This window comes from Eptesicus fuscus, chromosome 23 (genome assembly GCF_027574615.1).
Source record: "Eptesicus fuscus isolate TK198812 chromosome 23, DD_ASM_mEF_20220401, whole genome shotgun sequence".
NCBI classification, from domain to species: Eukaryota; Metazoa; Chordata; class Mammalia; order Chiroptera; family Vespertilionidae; genus Eptesicus; species Eptesicus fuscus.
This window is the reverse complement of record NC_072495.1, coordinates 10220648-10240677: the sequence shown is the minus strand read 5'-3', so window position 1 is coordinate 10240677 and position 20030 is coordinate 10220648. Positions and strand designations below refer to the sequence as shown.

Here is a 20030-nt window from a genome sequence, read left to right as displayed (position 1 = left end):
GTTAATCAATTTCCTCACCTGTAAATGGAGATAGCAGTACTTAATTCAGTTTTGTGAGGATGAATGAATTGCATGTAATGTGCTTAGCACTTACATGCCTAGAACATATTAAAGGCTCAGGAATTTTTAAACTATTACTAAAAAGCACCTCATGTTAAAAGACAAGTTCATTCCTGCTTTGGCCCATTTCTTCTGCCAGTTCCTCAGACTGGAATACTTTGGTTCCCACACTGATTTCTCATTTTGGTCTCCTATCAAATAGCACCTTTTAGGAGGAGCCTTCTTTGACAATGAGCCCAAAGTAGCCAGTTATCACTTTCCCTTTCATTACTGTTTCTTCTTCCCATTTCTTATCAGAGGCTTTCCTGTTTATGGTTAATCTCAAGGACCCAGCATGTCAGCTCCATAAAAATAAGGTTAAAAAAATAATGTTTTGTTGAGCTTCCATTTTATCCCATGACTAGCACCTACTTGGGAAATTTTTCTAATTCAAAAATTTTCCCTGGCTGAGTTATTTCAAATTATCAATGGAGAATAAGAGTGTAATGAAAGGTTAATGCTGTTTCTTTTATTTATATACACTAGAGGCCCGGTGCATGAAATTTGTGCATGGGGAGGGGGTGTCCCTCAGCCCAGCCAGCACTCTCCCCAATCTGGGACCCCTCAGGGGACATCCCTCTCACAATCTGGGACTGCTGGCTCCTAACCACTCTCCTGCCTGCCTGCCTGATTGCCCCTAACCACTCTGCCTGCCAGCCTAATAGCCCCTCAACCATTCCCCTGTTGGCCTGATTGATGCCTAACTACTCCCCTGCTGGCCCGATTGCTCCCAACTGCCTTCCCCTGCAGGGCTGAGGGGACTGGGGGACTCTGGCTGGATGAGGCGGGCCTGAGGGGACTGGGGGACTGAGGCTGGATGAGGCAAGGATGAGGGGACTGGTCACCGCCATCTTGTGAGGGCATGGCAATCAATTAGCATATTCTCTCTTTATTGGCTGTGGGCACCACCATTTGTGAGGACGTGACAGTCAATTAGCATATTCCCTCTTTATTAAATAGGATACATATCTTTAAAATTAGTCACTTTTCATTTTTTAATTATACAAATAATACATTTTCAATGTAAAAATTTGGAATACATATAAACAATGGTTTTATCTATAACCTTACATATTTTCACCTTTGGATATACATATTTTGTTACAATAATTCCTGCTCCTCCAAAAAAACAAAACCAAACAGAAAAAAATAAAGATAGACTGTTCCTAACTGTACCACAGGTGCTAATTTACATTATACACAAATCTATGTGAATTAATTTCAACTTTTAAAATCTAAATTGATACTTAATAAAAATATAACACTGAAAGATTCCACTTTAAACAGCAGCAGTTTCAGAATAACCAAGAACTTGATTCAGGTGTGTTGTTGATAACGAGCCAAATATTATTTTTTTCATTAAAATAAGCAGCTTTTTAGTATTGCATCCTTTGAGAAAAATGTTTTGCCGATTCAGCCACAAGTTCTTCACATATATACATTTACATGTTAATAAACTCTTTATTCATTCTGATGTTCTTGAAAATATTCATCAAACATAGAAGAAGACTCGTCTTCATGTTCCTGACACAAAGGAAACACAAGATAGAAAATGCATTGATTTCCCCTCAGTCAGACACAGCATGTGTTTACGTATTTTGCAGGTAATGCTCTCTAAGGAGCTAACACTCAGTGCCAGCTCTTGGTGCTGCACACAGGTAATAGTAACAAAAGGCATGATTGACAGAATATTTAAGTGTTTATATCTCATTAGAAGCATTTCTTCTTCTTTTTTTTAAATCCTCACCTGAAGTCATTTCCACTAATTTTTAGAGAGGGGAAAGGAGAGAGGGGGAGGGACAGAGGGAGAAAGAGAGAGAGAGAGACAGAGAGAAACATGTATGCAAGAGAGAAACATTGATTGGTTGCTTCCCATATGCACACTGGCAGGTGATTAAAACATGCAACTCAGGTATATGCCCTGATTGGGAATTGAATCCATGACCCTTCCATGCACAGGACCATATTCCAACACACTGAGCCACAGAAGAGAGTATTGCTCTTTGAGCTCAGGAGTCAATTTCAGTCATCACCCAGAGAAGCCCGGGTTACTGCCACCACTAAGACAAAAATTAATTTGAGTTCCTGAGATTATGCAGGAGATCAAGGAGTGCCGGCAAACATTTTTACTAAAAGCTAATAAATACCCCTAAACCAGAAATTACCTTTGGTTCTTTAAATTCCAAGTCTTCTCCATACTGAATGGCAAAATCAATATGCTGTAATACAATGTTCATGCTTTCTTCATCTGATTGATCATAAGGCAAAAATCGAACCATGCTATAGTCGTCAATCTATAAGTTGGAGATTTCAGAAAGGGTCATTCTGAAACTGTGCAACATGCTTAATTTTCAACTTATATATTTGAGGTTTATAACCATTTATCATTTGTGGGGGAGGGGAGGGATAGACAGAGACAAAGTGGAAAATCAATATTCATTTTTCTGGTCTGACTCACCAGAACACTCAACTTACTACATAACTAGATACTGTTTCATAGGCATTTATCTGAATTCAACAACCACTGGAGACTTCAACAGGGCACAGACAGTTCTGAACTCCCAAAATGGCTTGGAATAATGGACATGTCAGTTAATTTACTGGCTATCACCAATAACTGCTTCTAAATTAAACTGTGGGGGGGAAATGGAAAAAAAAAATCAAACTGCTGACTGGCCAGCCCACAGCCTGTCACCACCACCTCCCCATTGCAAGGAAATAGGATTGGATTGTGCTTTCTGTAATGTTGGCCACTGACTGGACATTGATGAATAACAAAAAGCAACAAAAACAACAACAAAAAAACAATATAACCAGCTTACCAGTCCACATATAGCTTTAGTCAATTTTTTGAATTTTTTGCTTCTTAAGTCACTTGTGGAATCATCTAATAAAGAATACATGTCTGGATCTAGAAACCTTTAAAAGTGAGAAAGAGACTGATGAATAAAAGGAAGAAGAAATCCGATTTACAGACAGACAGAACCTCACATGTAAATAAAGCTTAGAAGATTCATCTCTGCAACTGAGATCTGATTGTAATGGAGGTCATGAACTCACTTCTCAATTTCCTTCTTAGCTTTCTTACTCAGCAGGTCCATTTTCGTCATGATGTTAACTTGTGGAATTTCTAGAGAGATCATAGCGCTCAGGGCCGCCAAGATGCCAGAAATAAACTGAAGAAGGAAACAGGAAAGGGAAGATAAATCAACAGGTGCCACCAAAATTCCCTAGTCTCTGCATGAAAGAGAGGCTTCTGTGCCTCACTGGAGCAGAACTGGCCTAAATCAAAGAAACACTAATCCTAAAGGACAGTCCACTAATCAGAGGCTGACCCTTGGTTTCCGAAGGTGAGGAGAAAAAAAGATGTAGGCTTAATCTATGGTGGTCACAAATCTCAATTTAGACCGTATCTTCAACCTTCTTTGCCTTAAAAAATCAATTAAGAGCTATTAATGAGAAATAAAGTTTTAGACAGTTCATAAACTAGACAAATAGCCCTCAGAGAATTAAAAATGCACATACATAATATGCACCTGCCTCATTTTTCTTGGTAAGTTCTCTATATAATATCATAGTTTACCATCTGAAGTGAAAATAAATTATTATAATAATTTTATAAGGGATACTAAGTAACTCTAGAGCAGGCGTCCTCAAACTATGGCCTGCGGGCCACATGCGGATGTTTTTGCCGTTTTGTTTTTTTACTTCAAAATAAGATATGTGCAGTGTGCATAGGAATTTGTTCATAGTTTTTGTTTTTTTAATTTAGCTTTTTTTAAAAAATATATTTTATTGATTTTTTACAGAGAGGAAGAGAGAGGGATAGAGAGTTAGAAACATCGATGAAAGAGAAACATCGATCAGCTGCCTCCTTGCACACCTCCTACTGGGGATGTGCCCGCAACCAAGGTACATGCCCTTGACCGGCATTGAACCAGGGACCCTTGAGTCCGAAGGCTGACGCTCTATCCACTGAGCCAAACCGGTTTCGGCCATAGTTTTTTTTAAACTATAGTCCGGCCCTCCAACAGTCTGAGGGACAGTGAACTGGCCCCCTGTTTAAAAAGTTTGAGGACCCCTGCTCTAGAGTATAGTTTGTGAAATGTCCAGAATCACACAATGATTAAAGGAGACAGAAATCTGCTTGTACTAATAACTGAAATATCAACAACAGATTTATCCTCAAACCTTAAAAGACTCCACCATAAACTGTGAATCGACCAGAAAAACTCCACAGACTCGAAACTCCCACTGTTCTAGCTGCTGGACCAGTTGTTTCATCACAGGCAGATGCGTATACAACTCGATCTGACCTACATGAAGAAAATTGCAAGACTATTACAATCAGAAAATGTTAAAAAATAAATACAAAAAAAATTTTTCCCCATAAGATGGTTAAAAACATACAAACAAACTGCCCTGCTGGAGTGGCACAGTGGTTGAGCATCGACCTATGAACCAGGAGGTCACAGTTCGAGTCCCAGTCAGGGCACATGCCCTGGTTGAGGGCTAAATCCCTAGTAGGGGGCATGCAGGAGGCAGCCGATCAATCATTCTCTCTCATTATTGATGTTTCTTTCTCCCTCTCTCTCTCCCTTCATCTCTGAAATCAATAAAAATATATTTTAAAAAAATTAAAATTAACAACAAACCAACAGCCCTCGCTGGTTTGACTCAGTGGATAGAACGTCAGCCTGCAGACTGAAGGGTCCTGGGTTCGATTTCAGTCAAGGGCACATGCCTGGGTTGTGGGCTCGATTCCCAGTAAGGGGCATGCAGGAGGCAGCTGATCAATGATTCTCTCTCATTATGATGTTTCTCTCTCTCTTTCCCTCTCCCTTCCTCTCTGAAATCAATAAAAATATATATATTTTTAAAAAAACCCAACAACAACAACAAAAAAAGGAAGTCAAGCCCTGGTAATAATATATTCCATTTTAAGGGGTTTTACAGCCTCTTGAAGCAATCACAAAATCATGAGGTTCATCACACTTTTTAGTTTTTGCCCATCAAAAGCAAGCGCTACAATTTTGTTAACCAGTGTCGCCCCAATAAATTCAATAAAAAGGAAAACAAAAAAAGCGAGTGCTAACTGCAGTTTGGGAATATTCATCAAGCTGAACACTTATGACATCTGCACCTTTCTGTGGGTGTGTGTATGTTCAATTAAAAGCAAAGGGAAAAAGTGAGAGCCACATATGATCAAAGCTAAGTTAAGCTCAAGTCTAAAATTCACAATTTGGCTTAACAAGTCATATGCGTTTCTCTCTCCCCGACCAGCCTCACTTCCAACATCTCCCTTTGTGCACTGTGTGCTTCGGCCACAACAGCCTTTCTGGTGCCTCAAACCCACCTCCTTCCTTCCTGCCCGCAGGCCTACAACGTGCTATGACTTTTGCGTGGACCACAGTCTCCCTCACCTTCGGGCTATGGCCCAGCCTACAGGCCACTGGATCAAAGCCTCCTCTAACCTCCCTGCTGTGTGATGGTCTATGCCAGCAGTCGCCAACCTTTCGGACCTCACGGACCACTAGTGATCCGCGGACCACCAGCTGGCGACCGCTGCTCTATGCTATTCCTGTCACAAAGGAATATTAAGTAACATTTGGGTGATTTTTGTTTATACCGTCTAGCACTGCCACTGGACTGCGAGCTCCACCAGGGCAGAGACCATAGCTGCCTGGTTCTCTATGGTATTCTCCGTGTACAAAGTTAAGCACTCTGTAAGCTCAATGAATGATTAGAGCCAATGAATAGGAGCTTTGTACCTTACTGCAATCTGTACAACTCAGAGCGACAAATGCTCACGGCACTTTCTCCTACTGAGGACAGGACCCACATGACTTTGAGGAAAATGACACATCCAAATGGCTCACCTACCTGGACAGTCAAAAAGAATGTAGTCATCCTCTACGTGGCCAAGACAGCTCTCTAGCCAGTCAAAATTATTGGCAAAGTACTCCATGCAAAACACCAATCCTCCATTGGGACCGAACCGCAGAGAATCATCCTCCATCACGTCATCCACCTCGATCAGTTCCCGGATGTCTGAAAAGGATAGGTAGGCCGCGGAATAGAAGCACATCCATTTGAAAACTGTTATCCTCACAAGTGATAATTAACCATCATATAAAAACTCACACATATGAGATTATTTCTGTACATGGTTATTCCCTATAGCAGTGTCTGTGGGAAGTAATTATTGTATAGCCAGACAATAGAATCCTATGAAGCCATAAAAAGGAAAAGCTCTTTAAGTATTTGATTATCACCCAATCTCCTAGTTATACGGTTAAGTGAAAAGTGTAAGGTATAGAAGTCCATGTAAGAATCCATTGTTTGTGTTAAAAAAAAAAAGACAAAGACTCACGATATATACACAATATGCATCTTTGATTTTATATGCATACATTCTCTATGGATAAACACACCCCAGAAAATGGCAATACTGGCTGCCTCCTAGGAGGGCAGCTGACTGCTGGGACACAGAGCTGGGAGAGACATCTACTCTTTTGTACCTTTTGCATTTTGAACCATGTGAATATACACTAAGAATCCTATAACCAGTAAATAAAACAAACCAAGAAAACCAATGACTGTTTCTTAACACAATGAGCCCAAGGAAGCTACTTAACCTTCCAATGCCTCACTGTCCTTATTTATAGATGGGGTACAAATCATACATCCTAGGGTGGAAGGATGAGGACTATGAGATAACAGAGCTAAATCACCTATAGCAGCAGCTTAAAAAATTCTGGCATATGCATGGTTCTCTTCTATTACTAATTTTTGGGAATCAGTATTTTTAACTATCTACAGTAGGTTTTTATTTTTGTGTTCAACCCTACAATCTCTGTTCCCAGAGAACTGTGCCTCACTCACAGCCGCATGTACTAGTATGTGGATACTATCTTCTCACGAACTTTCCCAGGGATAACATCTGACGCAAGTTGGGACAACTATAATAGCTGCACTGCTGGTCCCTGCTTCTACTCTTGACCCTCTAGAGTCCATTTGTCATCCAAGAGCCAGTTACCTTTAGAAACATAAATCAGATGCCAACCCTCTCCCCTGCTTAACACCCTCTAATGGCATTCCATTGCTAACAAGTGCTAGAGATTCAATACTTGTGTCCTTCCAAAATTCATATGTTCAAAACCTAAAGCCCAAGGTGATGATATTAGGAGCTGGGGACTTTAGGAGGTGATTAGGTCATGAGGGGGTCTTATAAAAGAGGCCCCAAGGAGATCCCTCATCCCCTTATGTGCGGACACAGAGAGAAGTTGGCAGCCTACAGAATATAACTGGGTCTTAACCAGAATCTGACTGTGTGGGCATCCTGATCTTGGACTTCCAGCTTCCAGAATGTGAGAAATACATTTCTATTTTTTGCAAGTCTCCACCTATGGCATTTTGTTATAGCAGCCCTAACAGAATAAGGAAGCAGTATAGTCCTGGCTGGTTTGGCTCAGTGGATAAAGTGTCAGCCTGCAGACTGAGGGATCCTGGGTTTGAATAGGGTCAAGGTCACGTGCCTCAGTTGCAGGCATAATTCTGGCCCTGGTTGGGGTGCATGTGGGAGGCAACCAATCGATGTATCTCTCTCATGTGGATGTTTCTCTCTCTTTGTCTCTCTCCCTCCCTTCCATTCTCTTTAAAAATCACTGGAAAAATATTCTTGGGTGAGGATTAACAAAAATCAAACAAACAAAAAAGAGTGTTGAAACAAATTCTGTTGGATCCACCAGATGAATTACAGTTAATAAGTAAAAACAAAACAAAACCACAAACAAGCACAGGATAAAAACAAAACTTCTCATGTCCTACTAGCTCCTACCCACTTCTTTCCTTCCCTCATTATGCTCCAACTTATCAATATCTTTGCTTTTTCTGGAATATACCAAACCCTTTTCCATCTCTAGGTTATGTATTGACCTTGATGTTCTCTCGTTTTATTTATTTTTTAAAAATATATTTTTATTTATTTCAGAGAGGGAGGGAGAGGGAGAGAGAGAGAGAGAGAAACATCAATGATGGGAGAGAATCACTGATCGGCTGCCTACTGCATGCACCCCACTGGGGATCGAGCCCGCAATCTGGGCATGTGCCCTTGACTGGAATCGAACCCGGGACCCTTCAGTCTGCAGGCCGATGCTCTATCCACTGAGCAAAACCAGCTAGGGCTATGTTCTCTCATTTTAGAAAGCCTTTCCCCAGCTTGATGAACATATTACCATCATTAGGTCTGGGCCCAAACATCCCCTCCTCCTAAGACACCATTCCTGACTACACTACCTAAAGCAATCTCCTCTAGTTATTCCCTCTAATCAGTCTACTGGCAGTCTTTATCACAATCTGTAACATGTTGCTTATTGCTTATCTCCCTGATTAAAAGGTACATGAAAATAGGATTAGTATGTCTTGTTCCACAGACACTTGAATGAATAAATTAAAATAAAAAAAAACATTTAGGGGGCTCACTCAGAGTATGATCAGCAGTAAAGCAGATTCACCATAGCAGCACTAAGCATGGAAAGTACAGAAGGGAAGGGTAGGGAGGAAGGCACCTACTTACTAGAATTTAGTACATAAGAGACCACGAGAAAGGATACTGTTGAACATAAGTGGATGTCACCAAATGACATTCAGCCTCATGCTGTTCACCGTGAAACCAGGGGACCAGACTGTAATAACATTTCAGCTTCTGCGCCCAGCAGCCAGCATTCCCGGCCTCCTCACCCCCTTAATTTTCCTGAAGGAGGGGGACAGCTCTGCTCAGGACTCACCAGCCATTACGGAGTAGTTGAAGTGTTCTGCTGCAGGATCAAGGTTCACGACTTGGACAGACCGATTGAGGGCCTCACAGTGCTGGACCATGGTGGCACAGTAAGTACTCTGTAATGTCACAGGGCTCAAGGGGTCAGAGCAGGAGCAATGTAATGTTATCTCCTGCACCCCCAGAAGGACTCTACACCTTGGGCAGTGTCTGCTAGGGACAAAACTAGGCCTTCATCAATCCCTGGGAGCTAGACCTGGGTCGGATTAGACAAAACTGGATTCCAGCTCGGATGGCGTGGCTCAGTGGTTAAACATCGACCTATGAACCAGGAGGTCATGGTTTGATTCCTGGTTGGGGCACCTGGCCAGGTTGCAGGCTCATCCCCAGTGGGGGGCGTGCAAAAGGCAGCCTATCAATGATTCTCTCTCATCACTGACGTTTCTGTCTCTCCCTCTCTGAAGTCAATAAAAAAATATATTTAAAAAAACTGGATTCCAGCCGCCACTTACTAGCTGTGATCCTGAGCAAAGAGCCTTTCTGTGTCTCATTTCCCTTATCTGTACAGCCGGATTAATAGAGCTTATTTTAGAGGGTTGTTGTGGAAACAAATGAGGTGTTCAGCGCAGTATCTGGGGCATAAGTATACAATAAATATTAGCAACTATCATTTTTCTCCTTTCAAAACAACAACGAACAGGGTACTGAAGCCCAGACTGCAGAAGGGAGCTGCCCAGGGTCTCAGGGTCCCCAGTACAAAAACCCGCCGGTCCCCTCCTCTGGACCCGAACCTCCCAGCCGCCCACGAACTCCTACTTTTCCCTCCTTCTTCCGCCAAATCCTCACCTTCCCGCTGCCTGCGGGGCCCATGACCAGCTGCGCATATCGAGGCATGTCAACTCCCTGAGATCCCGGCGCTGCCCGCCGCGCAGCAGTCACCAAGACTGGCTGCCACACTCCCTTCAGCCTTCGCGCGACGCCCCGAGTTCCGGGGACGCGAGATGCGAACCAATCACAATCCAAATTCCGCTCACATGCCACACCTCCGAGTACGGAGCATCCCGCAGGTCAAGTCCCGCGCGAAACGCGTCCTAAGAAAACCCTGGGAAGGGAGGGATGTGTGCGCACGCGCAGAGGGTTGTTGGTTCAAACCCTTGGTGGTGAGACCGGGGAAGCCTGGTTGCCTTGGTAATAACTGTTTACAGATAACGGCTAGCACTCCGCATTCCTGCGCGGGGTGCTTGGGTCCTTGGTTTGCGTACGGATGTTTGACACATATGGTGACATTCGAGATTTGCAAATTTGCCGAGGGTCTGGAATACTGAGGTGGAAGACACTTCCTGTTGTGGAGGGCTTGTAATATTTCCTTTCCGCGACGCAACCGTTCCACAAAAAAGATGCAAACGTGCAAACGCGTAGTCAACTGAAGAATTCCCGCTCCTCCCCAATTTAACTCCAGGATCGTGGATCTGCCCTCCCCGCTCTCCCGGAGCTATTCGGGCAGTGTCCGGAACGCCCCAGAGGGGGCTAGAATCCAGCATCCGCCTCTGCACCCCCAATATCTCCCGACCTGACGCAAGCGTGCTGACCCGGGAGGGGAAGAGGGAAAGCTTTTCCCGCACACAGCTCGCGGTCCCTGCACCCGGGAGGAGATGCTCGGCCAGGGTCCGGTGTCCGCCTGGACGGATTGCAGCTCTTCCGCAGAGCCTCCGGCAGTGGCCAGGACCGAGGGTGGCGGAGGCGGGTGAGGCTGCGGGGCCCTGAGGGGTTAGGGAGGACGGGGACCGGCCGGGTCGTGATCCCCCTTGTGGAGGAGGGGTTGGGAGCTGGCTGCTCCAATCGACTGGCCCCAGTGCACTGAAGAGAGAGGCGGGGAGAACCTTTGTTGTGTCCGGGATGGGAAATATGGAAGCCGACTCACTGTTCAAAGGAAGGGTTTCTGAGGGCTGTTTGGAGCAATGACAACGCGGTGACTGCGACAGTCACCTGCGTGCATCTTTCTGCCCCGAGGGGGCGCCGGGAAACCTGCTGGAAAAGCGGCCTGGTCACCGGACTTCTGCGTAAACCCGGGGGAGACGGGGAGACTGCGGGAACAAGCGTCCTTGGCTCAATGGAGGGCTCCCAAGTCAATAAATCAGTTCCCTGTGTGTGACATTAGCCACCTTTACGTCAAGTGGGGATTCATAATCGTCAATGAAACAGATGACTATGAATATCAGAAGCACTTGACATTTCCTTCACACAGAAGTTCATTTCTTCATAAATCTATTTTATTTTGAGCAGGGTTTTACTATTATTTCCTGATGCTGAAGACAGTTGCTGAAGTCACTGCTGAAGGCAGTACCTCCTCATCCCTTTCATCAATTATTCCCTAAAACAGAGAGCTGCTGGCTGTTTGCCAATGCAGCTCACAGACATGGCTGCTGCACCCATGGCCTTTTTTATTTTATTTTTTAAATATATGGTGGATTGAAGACTTCTTAAAGATGAGATGGGGTCTTGTGTTTCTTTTCTGTTCCTCTCAGTGCTTAGTGAAGTGCTGGATCCTAGTATATCAGGAGAATGAAGAAGGAAGGAAGGGAGGGAGGGAGGGAGGGAGGGAGGGAGGGAGGAAGGAAGGAAGGGGGTTTTGTCTCAATTTGAGAGAAAAATAAAAGAACCTATACAAAATTAGAAACATTCCAAATCCAGGGTTCTAAAACACCTTAATTACATACAATAAAAAACAAGATAGTCTTTTCCATAGCCCAATTACTTTATTAAAAATAAAGAGAACAAGAAAATATTATGGTTAGGACTAGAAGCCCAAACTACTTTATTAAACACAATGTAGGAATTAGATTAGGAGGCTATAAAACTAAGGCCAAATTTGGCTTAAAGTAAATCCTGCCTAATAATATGGCAAAGAAAATATAAAATATCAGATAACTCACTTTAAATAAGTCAGGAGCCATTAGGATATAACCAGAATGACAGAAGAAAATTTGCAAGACATTCTGTCTGATGGAAGCATGAAAAGTATAAAGCAAATGCAATACTGTCCTTTTTTTCATTTAAAATACCTTCTTTAATGCTTATAAAGCTGTCAGTTACTTGTCGTTACCACCTACTATTTACATCCTTTTTTTTTTTTTTTTTTTTTGAACAGATCAGCTGGACATTCTTATTACCAGAATTCCAAAGGTACTGGTGAGTAAAGCACATAAATCAGATAATACCTATAATAACATGATTCAGAGAAGTCAATTTTGCTATAACTCTTACACAAAGGAGGTTTAAAAATAGATTTCATTAGCCTCCTTGGTGATCTTAGTCTTTAAGATTTCTCAGAGAACAATCAGCAGGTATTTTGTCTCCCATGAAGATATCTTACATCAAGCATTTTAAAAATAGTCTTTCAAAATAGCAATGAATCTGAAAACTGTGTTTATAACTGATGTTGGTTGAAAAGAAGAGAGCACAGATTGAAGGGAAATTTTTAAATGGAACAAACTCAAAGAACAAAATAATTCTTAATGCTGCTGTTTTCCTCTCCCCTGGGGTAAAGGATAGAGCAGCTGGAGTTGAGAGGATAAGATGCCCTCCCAAAGGTGTCTCACTAATTTTGGGGAGGGAGCAATTTCAATTCAGTGATATATAAACCTGGATTCACTTTGCTTTTCCTTGGAAATTGTATAGTCCTGACAGTTACCTAAGAAAAACATACATACCTGTAAGTATATAGGTATAAAAATGCAGACATACATATAAATATAAATAGTGTGATTTTCTAATGGAATTGCTGATTCATATGGTCATTCTATGTTTAATATTTTGAAGAACTGCCACATTGTTTCTATAGCAGCTGCACATTTTACATTCCCACCAGCAATGCACAGGGTTCCAATTTATCCACATCCCTAACACTTATTTTCTGTTTGGATTTTTTTTTTTTTATGATAGGCATCCTTATGGGTATCTCACTATGGTTTTGATTTTGACTTCCCTAATGATTAGTGATAGTGAGCATCTTTTCATGTGCTAATTGACAATTCTTGTGTCTTCTTTGGAGATATCCAAAGTCTATCCAAGTCCTTTGCCCGTAGTTCAGTTAGGTTGTTTGTTGTTTTGAGTGTAACTGTTATTTTTAAATGTTTCATTTTCTGTAACGAAATGCTAACAAGCTTTTGAGCAATTAAAATTTTAGACCAGGTTATGATATCCATCTTAGAAATATTTATTAGCAGGGACACAAAAGATATACTCTTAGAGAATTAGCCCACATTTATGACTTCAGTAAAGATTTAAAATTATAAACTTGAGCCTAGCTGGTTTGGCTCGGTGGATGGAGCGTTGGCCTGCGGACCAAAGGGTCCTAGGTTCCATTCCAGTCAAGGGCACGTGTCCGGGGTTGCCGGCTCGATCCCCAGTAGGAGGCGTGCAGGAGGCAGCCAATCAATGATTCTCATCACTGATGTTTCTATCTCTCTTTCCCTCTCCCTTCCTCTCTGAAATCAATAAAAATATATTTTAAAAAATAATAATAAACTTGAAATGTTGAATTAGTATTCATTTTATTGTTACAGTTTCCAAATGATGATTTAAAGGTCATAATAACAATTTCCAGATGATTTTTCTATTTGTTGACAAACTAGTCTTTCATTATGCCATATCTGGTTTGCCCAAATCTTAAATAACTGAAAATTAAAGTTTAATATATAAAATTATAGTGTCCTTTGTTATCAATAACATTAAAACAAAACTGTGCTTATTTAATTCACTTTATTAAGTAAAAACTTTTAACTTAAAATCTGTTCTGCCAGCTTCATTTATAATAGTTCAAAACTGGAAAAATCCAAATGTCCATCAACAGGTTTTTCTCTCACATCCATGTTTCTCTTTCTCTCTTCCTCTGTCTAAAATCAATTAAAAAAATTTAACAGCCCATGCTATTACTCCAGAATAATCACTGGTACATGTAAATACCTAGACCTTAATAGTTAATTTGTTAAACTGATCTTTCTCATGAAATTCACATAATAATGTCCTTGCCTACAGATGGAATCAAAGATGGACACAAAATGAACTCACACATAGCCAAGCTACAAGAGTTATGGAAAACTCCTCAAATTCAAACAATTCACATCCCTAAATCAATGACAGATGTGTCCTTTCTAAAGGTATGCTAACTACCTACCAATACTTGATTTAATACCAATACTCTTTGTATTCAGAGCTGAACTTTTTATTGAAGACGAGAGGCCCCGGTGTGCACCGGTGGGGTCCATCAGCCTGGCCTGCGGGGATCTCACTGAAACTGGCTCTCCACATCCCCTGAGGGGTCCTGGATTGCCAGAGGGCAGTTCTCAAGTGATGCATCCCAGAATCAGGGTCTCTCCTTTCTGGTTCTGGGTGCGTCACCTGAGAACTGCAGCTGCCAAGTCACCGCAGCTTGGCAGCTCCTGCAGTGAGCATCTGCCCCAGGCGGTCAGTGCACATCATAGCTACTGGATCGGACAGTCGAACAGTCGCTTAGTCTTTTATATATATAGACAAGCTACTTAGAGAAATTATTTTCAACCTTTTATATCTCATGGCACACACAAACTAATTACTTAAAATTCTGTAGCAGACCAAAAAAATATATTTTTTGCTGATCTGAAAAAAAAAAAAAAAAAGGTACAGTTTTGATCCATTCACACCGGGCTGCTATTTTTGTGTTGGCTGTTGTCACTTTTACAATTTGACAATCTAAGGGAAAAGAGGTCAGGCTCTGGCAGGGTAACTCAGTTGGTTAGAGCATTGTCCCGATGTGCCAAGGTTACAGGTTTGACCTTGTCAGGGCACATACAAGCATCAACCAATGAATACATAAATAAGTGGAATAACAAATCTCTCTCTCTCTCTCTAATAAATAAATAAAAATTTAAAAAAGAGAAAGGGGTGTGGGATGGGAATGGGGGGATGAGGACAAATATGTGACACCTTAATCAATAAGAAATTAAAAAAAAAAAGACTTATAAGCAAAACAAACAACAACAAAAATAAATAAATAAAAAAGAGAAAGGGGGCCAGTGCCCTCAACTAAATAATCAGATATCAAATTCTTGTGGCATACTGGTTGGAAATTGCTGACTTAGAGGGTAAGGTACTGCAGAAGACAAGGCACCCAGCATACTGTGTAGGAATATATATATATATATATATATATATATATATATATCTCCTGTTGGGTCAACCATGAATGAATACAAGAATTTTATTATAGATTTCTTATCATATGAGTTCTTTCAGGGCTTTATGACCTTCAGATTTGATGTACCTTTATGCAGGAAACTCAATGCCTCAAACATGAAGGCACTTGAGGAGAGTTCCATTCTAGAGATAGAAATCCAACCGCATAAAGATTTTTCTCAAAGACTACAAAATTAGAAGCAAGCAAGTAGAGAAAATGGCAGTCACCCTTTAACACAACTATTGTCCTGTATTACCCATTAAAAATCATAGCTGGGCCGAAACCGGTTTGGCTCAGTGGATAGAGCGTTGGCCTGCGGACTGAAAGGTTCCGGGTTCGATTCCGGTCAAGGGCATGTACCTTGGTTGCGGGCACATCCCCAGTAGGGGTTGTGCAGGAGGCAACTGATCAATGTTTCTCTCTCATCGATGTTTCTAACTCTCTATCCCTCTCTCTTTCTCTCTGTTAAAAATAAATAAAATATATTTTTTTAAAAATCATAGCTGGCAGGGTAGCCTCTCCAGAGCAACACAAATTAGGCTAAAGAGTTGTGCCAACTGGTAAAGTTTTCAGGCACACCTTTTGAATTTCCTCTGGATTATTACCTATCCAGTTCAGTAAATCCTGTATGTGTGTGTGTGTGCCTGCACGCAGCACATATGTAGTGGAGTCTTGCATTTTAGGTAAGTGTTAACTTCTAAAATCAGCAAGTACAGTGAAAATATTAGTCGAAATTACTTATATCAGAGCCCATCAGACTATCTCTCCATCTGTCCAACTCAGTTATCCTTATGGTTCTAGAAAGGACCGGTTTTGTTTGTTTGTTTGTTTTTAGTTAAACTAAGTAGAGTAATTGGGTTGCTTTTAGATACTACTTTATATAGGTGAGATGCCCACATTCACTGAGAGGCACATGGGAATTAAGACTCACTGATTGGGGTGGTGAACATACAAAACAATACACAGATGATGTGTTATAGAATTGTACACCTGAAACCTATATCATTTTATTAACCAATGTCACCCAAATAAATTCAATTAAAAAAAAGCACCACACACATACATGCACACACATACACCCCAAAACAGACTCACTGACATAACAGCGGACTCATATTTTCCTTACTCTTCTAGGGCATTGGTCCTCAAACCTCACTGGGCATCTGAGTCACTTGAGTGGAAATGGCAAGCAGAGTCACTTGTACTATTTAAATGGCCATTTCTTTCTCTCTCTTCTTGGCCAAATTAACACAGTTGAATTTGCTTAAGTAAAACGTACAGATGGTACACTCTGCTAAACATTCATCCTTTCAGATAAAAGCCTATAAATCTTGTTCTGTCTTTTAGCATCCAGACCTCACCATAGGCCAGAAGCATTATCTGTGCAGCATTGCTAAGATCTGTAATGTGAACTATCTGAGGGTGTTAATGAAGAGGCAGTACATGCATATGATCCAGCACAACTCTCACAAGCCAGGCAGGTGCACCTGCAATTAGTTTCTTACTAGTTGTCACAAGAAATGAGAGGGTCCTCTAACTGAAGTGATTTATATGACAGGCGTCCTCACTCATCACAGGAGCCACCTCAGTTCTCGTCACTCCCCGAAGCAGCATTACCCCTGTACTACGTGGCGACACCAACTGGAGAGAGGGGACTCAGTGCCTTCCAACATCGCAGCCGCATCTGCACCTGAAATGATCATACAGCATTCCCTTTGGCGACCCATGAGAAACAAAGGAAGGTCTGCTTCTTATTGTTTAAAAGGAGGAAAATGTACCCCAATTTTATTTGAAGGGTAGCTAAATGATATTAAAACTTATGTTCCCCATTATGTTGACTTTGCTAAGTTCAAAAGCGGCTGGACAAAAAAACACAAAAGGATGTTATCATATGGTCTCTTTACTGAGCTGACTGGGATATGCCACATCTTTTAGAACTTATTTCGTGGAATTGTCAACATTTCTTGATCAGCTAGAGATATGGAGGACTGCTCTTTTCAGTGATTCCCACTCAAATTCAAAATAATGCAAACACTTCCAAAAGGAGAAGCATATGGTTGCTTCTGCACAGGGGAATAAACAAAAAAGGAGGGGAAATGAGATAAGAAGCCTAATTATTCAACCTGCGTAATAATTAGCTTTGCATTTCAGGGTTAGTAAGTCACAGGAGAATTCAGGGGCTGAAAGGGCTCTTTGGTGATGCTAGCAGCTTAATATTAAGAGAGAATTTGTTTAGTCTTCTACAATCATTAGGCAGCTGTTCACTTGCTGGTTGCGATTAAGATGCTTTTCTTTCTTATAGCTTAAAAACTGGATATGTGTCTAAAACAAGATGTAAGTCGCTGAAGATTTTTAGAAAACCAGGCAGACTGTTCATGCAATCAGGTAAATGTAGAATATGAAAAATAGGCATTTTAAAATATCTTATGCTTAAAAAATAATTAAACCCAATATAGATTTATATTACAGAAGCCATTGAAAATTTAGAATGTGATTTGCTTGTATTGCTCTAAATAAAACTAAGCATGGAATATATTTCTGCTTTCATTTAAAAGAACACATTGCTCAGAGGAGTAAGATTCAAAGTATTTTCAATTATAAATTAAGACATAATGTTACCCAGCTGGCATGGCTCAGTGGTTGAGTATCCACCTATGAACTAGAAGGTCACAGTTCGATTCCCAGTCAGGGCACATGCCCGGGTTTCAGGCTCAATCCCCAGTGTGGGACGTGCAGGAGGCAGCCAATCGATGATTCTCTCATCTTTGATGTTTCTATCTCTCTCTCCCTCTTCCTTCTTCTCTGAAATCAATAAAAAATATATATATTTTAAAAGGTATAATATCAAGGTTAGAGACTTAACAGAATTTATCATATCAGAACCCAGATTCACAAAAACATGACTTTTTCCAAGCCATAGCACTTGTTTTATGAGGTAGTGCCATTTTTTGGAAGGATAACATAGTTTGTATAGCATCAAATAGTTTACAAAGAGCTATTATCACCAATACCATTTTAATACTACTCAACAAACCAGTGGAAGCAAGCCAAGCAGGTGACAGAGCAACTCAGACAAATCTAGACTTGGGAAGGATCGGCTTAAAGGATCCTTCTACAATTACAGAATAGCACAAAATGAAAAAGACAAAAGGGGAAGAAAGACCAAATGCTCAGAAGTATTACTCAGAATTGATAAATGGAAAGGATTAAGTGGAAGTTACATCATTTCCTAGTTACTACCACAGTGTGACAGTGCCACTTAGCTCTGCTATAAATACCATACTATGCCTATCCAAGAATTGAGGGAAACTGTAGGGATAAAGGCAAGTCTGGTTCCAAAAAGAACAACTGGAGAAAACCCCAGGCAGGGGAAAGGTCCTTGTGGTCCCCAAGAGAAGAGAGATAAGAAGGAACTTAAAATGGAGAATGCTGAAACTGTAATTTCTCTCTAACCAATAGATTTTAAAAAACAAAGGGCGCTAGCTGGAGGTAGACTAAGGCAGGGGAAGAATGGGAACAACTGTGATATTGTTAACAATAAAAATAAAGTTACAAAGCAAAGGAAAAATAGAACTTAGTAACAGAATTTGCTGTACAATAGCTTGGCTAGAATACAGCACTGGGTATCATTTTTAAGATTTAAAAACAAATTTTTTTTTTTATTGAATTGAGAGGAAGGGAGAGGGAAAGATAGAACCATCAATGATGAGAATCATCGATTGGCTGCCTCCTGCATGCCCCACACTAGGGATCAAGCACACAACCTGGGCATATACCCTGACCAGAATCCAACTGTGATCTTCTGGCCGAGCAGTATTGAGTGTCTTATTTTTAAAAGTAAGAGATTTGGAGGAAAGGGGAGTTAAGTTTTGAGAATGTAAGCAAACTGTTTTTGCTAAAGGTTTATTAATAAGGTAGGTCATTTTGAAGGTTGTTCTTATATACAAATCTCAATTTTTAGGATGAAATACATTTTGTTTCCAAAACAGACATTGTAAACTCTTTTTCTTTTGTCTTTAGTTTCTACAAATGATTTTGAATCATACACCAATGAAGAAATAAAGGAAGATTTACTAAGTAAGTGTATGCAATCAATGTCAATTGAAGAACAGGGAGAACATCTGATGTTAACTTGACAATCTTGTCTTATATATTGATAATGTGCCAAAGGTAGGGATAGGGTTTGTGAATTGTGTCCTCTCTACATTTAGGATGATACTGTTATTTACCATTAAGTCATTAAGTAATTTTGGTTTGTTCAGAAATGTTTAAACCATGTAATTGGTTTGATGTAGTTCCATGTTCCAATAATATATTTGTGTAATAAAGTCTCTGTGTAAATATATGCTTTTATTTCTAGCTAGATACAATTAAAATTTTTGTCACTTAAAATTGAATTGTTTTTTCTTTAAATCTGACAACTACATTGTATAATTCTCTCTGTGTTTACAATAAGTCCTAAAACAGCAACATTAGAATATCTGACAAATATTTTCTTGATTGGGCTGAGGAAAAGTCTTGAAATATCCTAATATGGCATAGCATTTAATAGAGATAACACCCTGGATTGCAAAATGATGCTTAATAAATATTTGCTGCTTGAATACAACTGAAAAATGGAAATGTCAGTTTGCCCTATTTTATGAAAATTGCTACACAAACACTTGGCCTCTCAAACTAGATTAAGTTGGGGGTGGTTGTACTAATGAGAGGATTTACAGTATATATTCATTCTAGGTTGCTTCCTTCTAAACATTAGGGTTAAAATCTTTTTTTTGTTAAAACTTGAAAAATAGGGCAATTTAAAGTAACTGTTTGAAGGATCTCTCCTGATTTAATATGTCCATATGGCATATTATTTAGAAAATGAAATCAGAGTCCAACATTATGACCCAGAATATTCTAAGAAATGAGAGCTCTAAAAAGTCATCTCATCAC

The 20030-nt window shown here is 40.6% G+C and overlaps 2 protein-coding genes across 4 annotated transcripts; one reads left to right on the top strand and one right to left on the bottom strand.

The window, feature by feature from the left end:
* Positions 1 to 1080: 1080 nt before the first annotated feature.
* On the bottom strand, positions 1081 to 9866 carry GPN3 (GPN-loop GTPase 3). 3 transcript variants are annotated; one of them, XM_008142709.3, is made up of 8 exons: positions 9725 to 9866; positions 8889 to 8997; positions 5983 to 6150; positions 4291 to 4415; positions 3160 to 3275; positions 2922 to 3018; positions 2265 to 2393; positions 1081 to 1623 (listed from the first exon to the last, which is right to left on the bottom strand). In XM_008142709.3, the coding sequence occupies exons 1-8, from the start codon at positions 9770 to 9772 to the stop codon at positions 1561 to 1563; spliced, it is 855 nt and encodes a 284-aa protein (XP_008140931.1). In that variant the 5' UTR covers positions 9773 to 9866; the 3' UTR covers positions 1081 to 1560. The 3 variants fall into 3 exon arrangements, with proteins under 3 accessions (XP_008140931.1, XP_028003005.1, XP_054568679.1); XM_028147204.2 differs by having other exon boundaries at positions 8889 to 9013; positions 9725 to 9852; XM_054712704.1 differs by lacking the exons at positions 8889 to 8997; positions 9725 to 9866 and adding an exon at positions 8678 to 8783.
* A 331-nt stretch (positions 9867 to 10197) lies between these two features.
* Positions 10198 to 19768, top strand: FAM216A (family with sequence similarity 216 member A). The gene is made up of 7 exons (XM_054712705.1): positions 10198 to 10622; positions 12027 to 12067; positions 13916 to 14037; positions 16440 to 16569; positions 16651 to 16834; positions 17395 to 17477; positions 19113 to 19768. The coding sequence occupies exons 1-7, from the start codon at positions 10531 to 10533 to the stop codon at positions 19226 to 19228; spliced, it is 768 nt and encodes a 255-aa protein (XP_054568680.1). The 5' UTR covers positions 10198 to 10530; the 3' UTR covers positions 19229 to 19768.
* Positions 19769 to 20030: the final 262 nt, after the last annotated feature.

Bases quoted from the DNA above. Each gene is read 5' to 3' on its own strand.
- GPN3 (XM_028147204.2), bottom strand. From the start codon at position 9,762: ATGCGCAGCTGGTCATGGGCCCCGCAGGCAGCGGGAAG. The intron at 6,151-8,888 runs GTGAGTCCTGAG...TATCCTTTTCAG, and splicing joins CAACTACTCCGTAATGGCTG to ACATCCGGGAACTGATCGAG. The intron at 2,394-2,921 runs GTAAGCTGGTTA...TCCAACTTATAG, and splicing joins CTAAAGCTATATGTGGACTG to ATTGACGACTATAGCATGGT.
- FAM216A (XM_054712705.1), top strand. From the start codon at position 10,531: ATGCTCGGCCAGGGTCCGGTGTCCGCCTGGACGGATTGCAGCTCTTCC. The intron at 12,068-13,915 runs GTGAGTAAAGCA...CCTTGCCTACAG, and splicing joins CCAGAATTCCAAAGGTACTG to ATGGAATCAAAGATGGACAC. The intron at 17,478-19,112 runs GTAAATGTAGAA...TTTTGTCTTTAG, and splicing joins CAGACTGTTCATGCAATCAG to TTTCTACAAATGATTTTGAA.